Source organism: Euprymna scolopes, chromosome 23 (assembly GCF_053919585.1).
Source record: "Euprymna scolopes isolate OS-2025 chromosome 23, ASM5391958v1, whole genome shotgun sequence".
Lineage (NCBI taxonomy): Eukaryota > Metazoa > Mollusca > Cephalopoda > Sepiida > Sepiolidae > Euprymna > Euprymna scolopes.
In genome coordinates, this window is record NC_136504.1 from 65,811,049 (window position 1) to 65,823,278 (window position 12,230).

At 24.1% G+C, this 12,230-nt stretch overlaps 1 protein-coding gene across 11 annotated transcripts in view; it reads left to right on the forward strand.

The window, feature by feature from the left end:
• Nucleotides 1-12,230, forward strand: part of LOC145245959 (3',5'-cyclic-AMP phosphodiesterase 4C-like) — a 1,213,142-nt gene that overhangs the window by 350,922 nt on the left and 849,990 nt on the right. For all 11 annotated transcript variants that reach the window (XM_080107731.1, XM_080107732.1, XM_080107734.1 and 8 more), the window contains exon 2: nucleotides 3,602-3,778. In XM_080107731.1, coding sequence (XP_079963857.1) covers nucleotides 3,602-3,778 — 177 coding nt within the window. The remainder of the gene's footprint in view (nucleotides 1-3,601; nucleotides 3,779-12,230) is intronic.

The following is a 12,230-nucleotide window of genomic DNA, read 5'->3' on the forward strand; positions in this document are numbered from 1 at the left end:
ATGCAGACTTTGTGGATAAAGAGACGAAACAATAAACCATATAATAAGTGAATGCAGAAAACTAACCTCAAAAGAATATAAAAATAGACACGATCAATTGAGGAAGCCAGTATGCTGGAAATTATGCAGGCATCTGCATCGTGAACACTCAGACAAATAGTACAAGCACAAACCAACAATAGTACTTGGAAATGGAAGTCACAAAATCCTATGGGACATAGATATATAAACAGATAAACACATCCAAGCAAAAAAATCGGATATCATAAATGTTAACAAGAAGGAAAAGTTCTGCCAGATCATAGATTTCGCCATTCCAGCAGACCAAAAAGTGAATACCAAGGAGACTTAGAAGCAGAACAAATACATAGAACTGGTTAGAAAGCTCAAAAGAATATGGAAATAAGAAAGTTAAAATAACAGTAATAATAGTAGAATCACTCAGAACAATCCTGAAAAACTTTGAAAAAAAAAATGAAAGAGATTGGAATCAGAGCGATGACTGAAAAGATACAATGGATAACAATAATGAAAATGGCTGAAACATTTAAGAAAACCCTTGAATGCGAAGAAAGATCAGAGGTTACATGAGCTACAGGTGCAAACTGGACATATAGAAACTGCTACAGATGTAAAACATAAAGAAACACCACATAGAATCATTGGGATTGAGTTAAAATTTCTGTTTTAAGTGTTCTAATTAACCATAATATATAATTAACAATAATTTGTAATTAACTGAACAAGTACCCATCTCTCTCTGAGCAATCTATGTATTTCTCTTGACCATCCCAATCTTTGATTCGATCACTCTCTTATAGTTTTTAATGTTTCTGTGAGTATTTAGAGAAAGAATGTATTTCCATCTAATTTACAAAGTGTGTTTGTGTACACCAAAAACACGTATGTAAATTAGATAGCAAAATAATAGGTTGCTTGCAAAGATGACCATGATTATGTAGTTGTTTTGTTAGCCCGATCTTAGCTCTAAAGTATCTCCTGCATGTGTGACATTTGTGGGATGATTTTATAGCAGTGGACTAACTGCTCTTTCTTTTCTAATAATGTTTCCTCGTACATTCCTCAATGCATGCAAAGTCAGCAGTACACCAAGAACAACTGTTTTGAGTTACGCCATTATATTTTTCATAACGATAATATAGAAGTAAATAGACTTATTCATTTTATATTCTTCGATGTTATTCTCACAACGTTCTGGTTGATGTAACCTCTGAGCTTCTTCAGGTGTATCTTGTCGAACTCTGGAATATTTCGAAGAAAGATCAGAGGTTACATCGATCGAAACGTTGTGAGAATAGCACTAAAGATGAGAACAGTTGAATAATAGAAATAATAATTTGAATAATAGAAATAATAAATCCTCATCTCAAAAAAAATCAGAAACCTTATTAGTTTTCGCTATGTTAGAAGAATATTTTAACAGATACATCAGTTAATGAATTTCTGAACGAAATCAAGGTGGGGCAAATATGGGGGAGTGGTTGTGCTCCAATAGGTCACAGACACATCTAGTTGATTTCTGTTTATTTTTCTTTCTTATTTCATGAAGATAAACTTTAACTCAAGTTTGCATTCGTGTCTGTGGTTTTGTCTGCGGTTGTAAATCAGCTAAAAATAAGTCCATTTCCTTTAAAAACCGATTGTTAAGAAATGTGTGGAGTTGGCTAAAGAAAGGAAAACTACGCCAACTCCCAACATCCTCAACTTTGTTGTGTGAGTGTGTGTCTGTAGTCCTGAATTTCTCTGTTTCTTTCTATTATAGTCCAAAGTGTTATGTCGACTGAAAAAAGAATTCATCTCTTGAGTCAGTTTTAAAATCCTGACTCTTACAAACATTTCTGATTTTCAAGTCATGTTTCTCACTCTCCTACTTATTTGACACTCATGAGGAAAGGATTAGACACAAACTGAACTTTTTTTTTTAATTCAGGGCAAATACAGCTCCCCAAAATTAGGAACACTAGATTGGAACAAAAATTAGAACTGCCTTAGTTTATAAGAATTTCCCCTTCACTGACCGAAGACCGAAAAGATGAAGTGTTGTATCAGAACAGATACTAACAAAAGGCAACTAAAAAAAAAAGAGAAAGAAAACGACTTTGTCTCTAAAGTCGGTGTTAAAAAAACCTGACACGGACTCCTGACTCCTGTAAAAATTACTGATTCTCTCCTCTGACTCTGATTTTCCACCTTCCCTGTCTCTGTGTATCCCTAAAAAAAAGACAAAAAAACTCTAAAATATTCAAATGGCAGCAAAATTTAATAGGAATAGAAATAAAAGCCAGATTAAAAAATAAATGTAACAGAACCGGATGGTGTTGAACCAACAGTTGACCATCACTTTTTATTACTGGTTAATTTCGAATTGAACCGCTCATTACGGCATCAAATCAACACTTTATGAAGAGATTAGCATAGGCTAGGGTTTCACAAAGTGGGCTTTACGGAGCCTCAGGGCTCCGTGAGTGAAGTTGAGGAGCTCCAGAAGCCCTTTCTTAAAGAGGACCAAATACTTTTTCTGGAAAAATTAAATGGCTGCAGATATTTTATTATTGATCTTTTTTATTGGGAAGAGATATGATACATAACTACAGGTGTAAAAAGTTTCAGGATGATTCATGAAAAAGAAAATAAAAAATAAATTGACAAAAAGTACAATAATTTTTGATTAATCAAAAACAATAAATGGTTGTAAACATTCTCATTAGTTAGTGTTAAAATTTGAAATTAATGTGGTTCATATTTATTTTAGAAATTATCTTTTTAGTACTCCATGAAAAACTTTTGTCTTGCTCAGGGGCTCCATGATGTCCTAAAGTTTGGAAAACCCTGGCCTAGGCAACACATACATATCAGTGTATTAAGTGTTTCAGCACTTTTTTTGTAGCTTTAGCAGTATTTATCATTTTTATCTCCAACTAGCACTTTCTGGCCTTTAACTCAACTAACCCATTAACGCAATGAGACATTCTTTGTCAACCCTTTAAAGGGTACTTTTACGGACTTGTCATCTTTTATTTCCACATTTAACATCTCTGTTTGTCATTTTTTGTCATTAACATATGTGTCTCCAACAAGATGTATAAACCTCCATCATCATCACCCCCTCCCACCACAACAATTGGATACTTAAAGTTTAAATTCTAATTGAGGCATATTTGTTTTTTTTTATTTTGTTTAAAAAAAAAATTGTTTTAGAATTTTTTAAATAAAGATTTACTGCTTTTCCATCTTAAAATAAGAGAAATCTCGTACATTTTTTTTTTTAATCCTATTACAAAAATTGCAAACATTAGTATATTTTGACTTATTTGTCTTTAAGTCGTTTACCCTAGCAACGCCGGAGATATATATATATATATATATATATATATATATATATATATATATATATATATATATATATATATATATATATATATATATATATATATATATATATATATATATATATATATATATATATTATATCTCGCTGGTAACAGCTAAGAATAAAAGAAAATGTGCATTGATTTATTGATTTTTTTTTTTTTTTTTTTTTTTTTTTAAATTTTATTCGTTTCTGTTTTTCTCATTTCAGTTTTGATGTGGAGAATGGACAAGCCCCCGGTCGTAGTCCTTTGGAAATGAGTCCGTCCTCAGGACTGATTTTACAGAACTTACCCTCACGGCGGGAATCTTTCCTCTACCGTTCTGACAGTGATTACGAGTTGTCTCCCAAGTCCACATCGAGGAATTCATCCATTGCCAGTGAACTGTAAGTATTTCCTAACCCGACCAACCTCTAATGTTTATTTTTGCAAAACGTTTTCTAATTCACTGAACACCCATGAACTTTCTCTTCTTTCACCGTGAACCCCACCTCCTCTCTATCTTTCTGTCTAATTTCCCTTCACTCAATTCCTTTAGTATCAATGCCTTATGCATCTCTACAAAACAAAGATATGTATATAGTTACTCACAAAAATGCAATGAGTTGCCATAACACAACTCATTTTATTCAGTTTTATTGGTATTGGTTTCTTCAATGTAGGGATTAGCTACATGAAGGTACCAACATCTGCAACAAAAGTGGTTGCATGGTATTGACAGGAGTCTAACACGGCCCACGAGGTCGTCAGTCCATATCGACTACCACTTCACCATGCCACCTCTCAAATAAAGTTGCTTTTTTCTTTTTTTAAATTCTTTGAACGATGCCGATTGTCATTTAGAATTCATTTCAGAATATTTTTTAACAAGTACCAAGAAGAATGGCGCTCATGGAATTAGAAATAAAATTTGCAATCCTTTCTGCAATTCAACCATATTTTGTACAAAAAAAAAAAATTCAGCTTATGCCAGACTTTCTCGCCAAGTTTGAGTCATGAATGTTCAACAGTCTGTGTTTTATCGCCATTTATTAATATACGAGGACACTTTGGTGATTGTCTTATCAGTAGGAGGTGTAATCCTTAATGTGAGCTTCACATTCACCAGACCTAACTTCCCCCTGATTTTTATCAACTGAGTTATTTCAATAATAATGTCTATCAAAACAAATTCTCAGTCTGTTTCTGAACTGAAGACGTCCATCACAAGCAAAAGCAAAGCAATTCCAAGAATGAGGGTTCAGAATTATTCATGATTCTGTCTACTCTGCTTATCAGTAAACAGTGAAAAAACAAAGACTTGGTGGATAAGTCAGGAATAGACTCGAGTTTATTTGTATCAAATATGATTGAAATATAGAAAGGATTGCAAATTTTATTAACGATTCCATGGATGGCAAGTATGCGGGGGGGGCGGTAAGGTTATCCTGGACTTTCATCCAGTGAATATCTAATATCTGAAATTTTATACAGTTCTAGCATAATTTATTTAAACAAAAATATGTCATCTAATACACTGCACTATCTTTCTAATTATAAATCTATTTTTTGTTTTGTTGTTGTTTACTTATTAGATTTGTAATGGTTGGACAGATCTGCTTAATGAAGCATAATAATAGCACTTGAAATATTGTAATGTATACTTTTTATGCATAAGAACTGCATAGTCAAAATATTTCAAAATATGCAAATCAGTGTAATTTATTTCATTAGTGAAATGTACCCAACTGCACTTCTAGTGGTACATAATAATCATTTGCTGATAATGTAACCATTACTAGTTTAAATCATTTTAAATTATTTAAATGGTTGTTGTCTTGCTCCAAGGACTGAGAATAATTCGTTATCCACAATAAAAGCTATCCTATGTTTATAATATTATTTTAATTAATGCAGCATAAGATCATTTGAAAGAGGGATGGTTTATTAATCAGTTGCTGGTTGTTTATTTGAGCTATAAGTTAAAATGGGAAAGGCAGACGAGAATAGAACAAAAAGGAGTCGATCGTTTATTTAAACACAAGGCTTAATTATTGTAACGCTTTGTCAGATCATCTGAAAAACACGTCTTGCTGATTCAATTTGCATGCATAATTATCGTCCGATGTCTGACGTTATTTCTATCTTATTTCTATTCTTATTCTCTGATAATGCTTATTTCTTGACCTTTTTCTCTAGTTTACAACTCCATGTTAGCTCCATCTGCACAAAACATATTTAGTTAATATTTGTATTAGCAAATGTAACCAACAAATATTTAATATTGAAATCAATCTGAGCTGAATGAAAGCAACCTTCTTATGATGATAAAAGCAAAGAAATAGTAAAAACAATAAAAAATGCAATCAAATATTGCACCAAATTTTCATCTTTGAAATTACTGCTTTCGGACAATACTTGGTTTCCTTGCTAGTCATATAAATAATGTGTTTTTCTTTATGTATGTCTACATGCTATTGGCTCAGAAACCACTTGATGAATTCCAACCAAATTTCGCATTATTTTTATATTATATTTGCTATAGAGTGTATTTTAACTATGTAAAGTTGATCTAGATCAAAGCTGAAGACCACACGAGATTAAAAATAAGACAATGAATATATTTCGCATGGAACTTGATCTCCAATAAAGGACATTTCATAAAATACAACAATGGAGAGTGATCCAAAAACTGTGATCAGAATCGATCTGATACATTTCTATGATAATGAAGAACACTTTAACATGGATGATATTTAAAAGGCATGTTTATGAGATTGTCATCACTATATTGAAAGTTTAACATGTAATACTTGATTTGAGCCATGACTTTTTTTTTTTGTGTGTGTGTGCTGAAAACAAAAATTATGCTCATTTTACGCAAGATATTTTTTTAAATATAAGCTCATACCAAAAATTCCTATATTCCAATCTAGTTGTGGGCGAATGAAAGATGAAATAATTCTGTACTGATTTATTTGTAGAATGCTTATAACAAGAAGAATACAACATACAAATTAATGAAGTTTTGGACTCTAAAAGTCAGCATGATATGCCTTCTTCGCACAATTCTTCATTTTTGCTTGACCATCTGGAATAATTACGTATCAATAAATGCAATATAACTGATTAGGATGATTCTTACACGTCCGACCATTTTAATACAAATCTAGATATTTTAATACAAATCTAGATATTTTAATACAAATCTAGATATTTTAATACAAATCTAGATATTATAATACAAATCTAGATATTTTAATACAAATCTAGATAATTTAATACAAATCTAGATATTATAATACAAATCTAGATATTTTAATACAAATCTAGATATTTTAATACAAATCTAGATATTTTAATACAAATCTAGATATTTTAATACAAATCTAGATATTTTAATACAAATCTAGATATTTTAATACAAATCTAGATATTATAATACAAATCTAGATATTTTAATACAAATCTAGATATTTTAATACAAATCTAGATATTTTAATACAAATCTAGATATTTTAATACAAATCTAGATATTTTAATACAAATCTAGATATTTTAATACAAATCTAGATATTTTAATACAAATCTAGATATTATAATACAAATCTAGATATTTTAATACAAATCTAGATATTTTAATACAAATCTAGATATTTTAATACAAATCTAGATATTTTAATACAAATCTAGATATTTTAATACAAATCTAGATATTTTAATACAAATCTAGATATTTTAATACAAATCTAGATATTTTAATACAAATCTAGATATTTTAATACAAATCTAGATATTATAATACAAATCTAGATATTATAATACAAATCTAGATATTTTAATACAAATCTAGATATTTTAATACAAATCTAGATATTTTAATACAAATCTAGATATTTTAATACCAATCTAGATATTTTAATACAAATCTAGATATTTTAATACAAATCTAGATATTTTAATACAAATCTAGATATTATAATAAAAATCTAGATATTTTAATACAAATCTAGATATTTTAATACAAATCTAGATATTATAATACAAATCTAGATATTTTAATACAAATCTAGATATTTTAATACAAATCTAGATATTTTAATACAAATCTAGATATTTTAATACAAATCTAGATATTATAATACAAATCTAGATATTATAATACACATCTAGATATTTTAATACAAATCTAGATATTTTAATACAAATCTAGATATTATAATACAAATCTAGATATTTTAATACAAATCTAGATAATTTAATATAAATTTAGATATTTTAATACAAATCTAGATATTTTAATACAAATCTAGATATTTTAATACAAATCTAGATATTATAATACAAATCTAGATATTTTAATACAAATCTAGATATTTTAATACAAATCCAGATAATTTAATACAAATTTAGATATTTTAATACAAATCTAGATATTTTAATACAAATCTAGATATTTTAATACAAATCTAGATATTATAATACAAATCTAGATATTTTAATACAAATCTAGATATTTTAATACAAATCTAGATATTTTAATACAAATCTAGATATTATAATACAAATCTAGATATTTTAATACAAATCTAGATATTATAATACAAATCTAGATATTTTAATACAAATCTAGATATTTTAATACAAATCTAGATATTTTAATACAAATCTAGATATTTTAATACAAATCTAGATATTTTAATACAAATCTAGATATTATAATACAAATCTAGATATTATAATACAAATCTAGATATTTTAATACAAATCTAGATATTTTAATACAAATCTAGATATTTTAATACAAATCTAGATATTTTAATACAAATCTAGATAATTTAACACAAATCTAGATATTTTAATACAAATCTAGATATTTTAATACAAATCTAGATAATTTAATACAAATCTAGATATTTTAATACAAATCTAGATATTATAATACAAATCTAGATATTTTAAAACAAATCTAGATATTTTAATACAAATCTAGATATTTTAATACAAATCTAGATATTATAATACAAATCTAGATATTATAATACAAATCTAGATATTTTAATACAAATCTAGATATTTTAATACAAATCTAGATATTTTAATACAAATCTAGATATTTTAATACAAATCTAGATATTTTAATACAAATCTAGATAATTTAATACAAATCTAGATATTTTAATACAAATCTAGATATTTTAATACAAATCTAGATATTTTAATACAAATCTAGATATTATAATACAAATCTAGATATTTTAATACAAATCTAGATATTATAATACAAATCTAGATATTTTAATACAAATCTAGATATTATAATACAAATCTAGATATTTTAATACAAATCTAGATACTTTAATACAAATCTAGATATTTTAATTCAAATCTAGATATTTTAATACAAATCTAGATATTTTAATACAAATCTAGATATTTTAATACAAATCTAGATATTTTAATACAAATCTAGATATTTTAATACAAATCTAGATATTATAATACAAATCTAGATATTTTAATACAAATCTAGATATTTTAATACAAATCTAGATATTATAATACAAATCTAGATATTTTAATACAAATCTAGATATTTTAATACAAATCTAGATATTTTAATACAAATCTAGATATTTTAATACAAATCTAGATATTTTAATACAAATCTAGATATTTTAATACAAATCTAGATATTATAATACAAATCTAGATATTTTAATACAAATCTAGATATTTTAATACAAATCTAGATATTTTAATACAAATCTAGATATTTTAATACAAATCTAGATATTATAATACAAATCTAGATATTTTAATACAAATCTAGATATTATAATACAAATCTAGATATTATAATACAAATCTAGATATTTTAATACAAATCTAGATATTATAGTACAAATCTAGATATTATAATACAAATCTAGATATTTTAATACAAATCTAGATATTATAATACAAATCTAGATATTATAATACAAATCTAGATATTTTAATACAAATCTAGATATTATAATACAAATCTAGATATTATAATACAAATCTAGATATTTTAATACAAATCTAGATATTATAATACAAATCTAGATATTATAATACAAATCTAGATATTATAATACAAATCTAGATATTATAATACAAATCTAGATATTATAATACAAATCTAGATATTTTAATACAAATCTAGATATTTTAATACAAATCTAGATATTATAATACAAATCTAGATATTTTAATACAAATCTAGATATTTTAATACAAATCTAGATATTTTAATACAAATCTAGATATTTTAATACAAATCTAGATATTATAATACAAATCTAGATATTTTAATACAAATCTAGATATTTTAATACAAATCTAGATATTATAATACAAATCTAGATATTATAATACAAATCTAGATATTATAATACAAATCTAGATATTATAATACAAATCTAGATATTTTATTACAAATCTAGATATTTTAATACAAATCTAGATATTTTAATACAAATCTAGATATTATAATACAAATCTAGATATTTTAATACAAATCTAGATATTATAATACAAATCTAGATATTTTAATACAAATCTAGATATTATAATACAAATCTAGATATTTTAATACAAATCTAGATATTTTAATACAAATCTAGATATTTTAATACAAATCTAGATATTTTAATACAAATCTAGATATTATAATACAAATCTAGATATTTTAATACAAATCTAGATATTTTAATACAAATCTAGATATTTTAATACAAATCTAGATATTTTAATACAAATCTAGATATTTTAATACAAATCTAGATATTATAATACAAATCTAGATATTTTAATACAAATCTAGATATTTTAATACAAATCTAGATATTTTAATACAAATCTAGATATTTTAATACAAATCTAGATATTATAGTACAAATCTAGATATTATAATACAAATCTAGATATTTTAATACAAATCTAGATATTTTAATACAAATCTAGATATTTTAATACAAATCTAGATATTTTAATACAAATCTAGATATTATAATACAAATCTAGATATTATAATACAAATCTAGATATTTTAATACAAATCTAGATATTTTAATACAAATCTAGATATTTTAATACAAATCTAGATATTATAATACAAATCTAGATATTATAATACAAATCTAGATATTTTAATACAAATCTAGATATTATAATACAAATCTAGATATTTTAATACAAATCTAGATATTATAGTACAAATCTAGATATTATAATACAAATCTAGATATTATAATACAAATCTAGATATTTTAATACAAATCTAGATATTATAATACAAATCTAGATATTATAATACAAATCTAGATATTTTAATACAAATCTAGATATTTTAATACAAATCTAGATATTATAATACAAATCTAGATATTATAATACAAATCTAGATATTTTAATACAAATCTAGATATTTTAATACAAATCTAGATATTTTAATACAAATCTAGATATTATAATACAAATCTAGATATTATAATACAAATCTAGATATTTTAATACAAATCTAGATATTTTAATACAAATCTAGATATTTTAATACAAATCTAGATATTATAATACAAATCTAGATATTTTAATACAAATCTAGATATTTTAATACAAATCTAGATATTATAATACAAATCTAGATATTTTAATACAAATCTAGATATTTTAATACAAATCTAGATATTATAATACAAATCTAGATATTTTAATACAAATCTAGATATTTTAATACAAATCTAGATATTTTAATACAAATCTAGATATTATAATACAAATCTAGATATTTTAATACAAATCTAGATATTATAATACAAATCTAGATATTATAATACAAATCTAGATATTATAATACAAATCTAGATATTTTAATACAAATCTAGATATTATAATACAAATCTAGATATTTTAATACAAATCTAGATATTTTAATACAAATCTAGATATTTTAATACAAATCTAGATATTATAATACAAATCTAGATATTATAATACAAATCTAGATATTTTAATACAAATCTAGATATTATAATACAAATCTAGATATTTTAATACAAATCTAGATATTATAATACAAATCTAGATATTTTAATACAAATCTAGATATTTTAATACAAATCTAGATATTTTAATTCAAATCTAGATATTTTAATACAAATCTAGATATTTTAATACAAATCTAGATATTTTAATACAAATCTAGATATTTTAATACAAATCTAGATATTTTAATACAAATCTAGATATTATAATACAAATCTAGATATTTTAATACAAATCTAGATATTATAATACAAATCTAGATATTTTAATACAAATCTAGATATTATAATACAAATCTAGATATTATAATACAAATCTAGATATTATAATACAAATCTAGATATTTTAATACAAATCTAGATATTTTAATACAAATCTAGATATTTTAATACAAATCTAGATATTTTAATACAAATCTAGATATTTTAATACAAATCTAGATATTTTAATACAAATCTAGATATTATAATACAAATCTAGATATTTTAATACAAATCTAGATATTTTAATACAAATCTAGATATTTTAATACAAATCTAGATATTATAATACAAATCTAGATATTTTAATACAAATCTAGATATTATAATACAAATCTAGATATTTTAATACAAATCTAGATATTATAATACAAATCTAGATATTATAATACAAATCTAGATATTTTAATACAAATCTAGATATTATAATACAAATCTAGATATTATAATACAAATCTAGATATTTTAATACAAATCTAGATATTATAATACAAATCTAGATATTATAATACAAATCTAGATATTT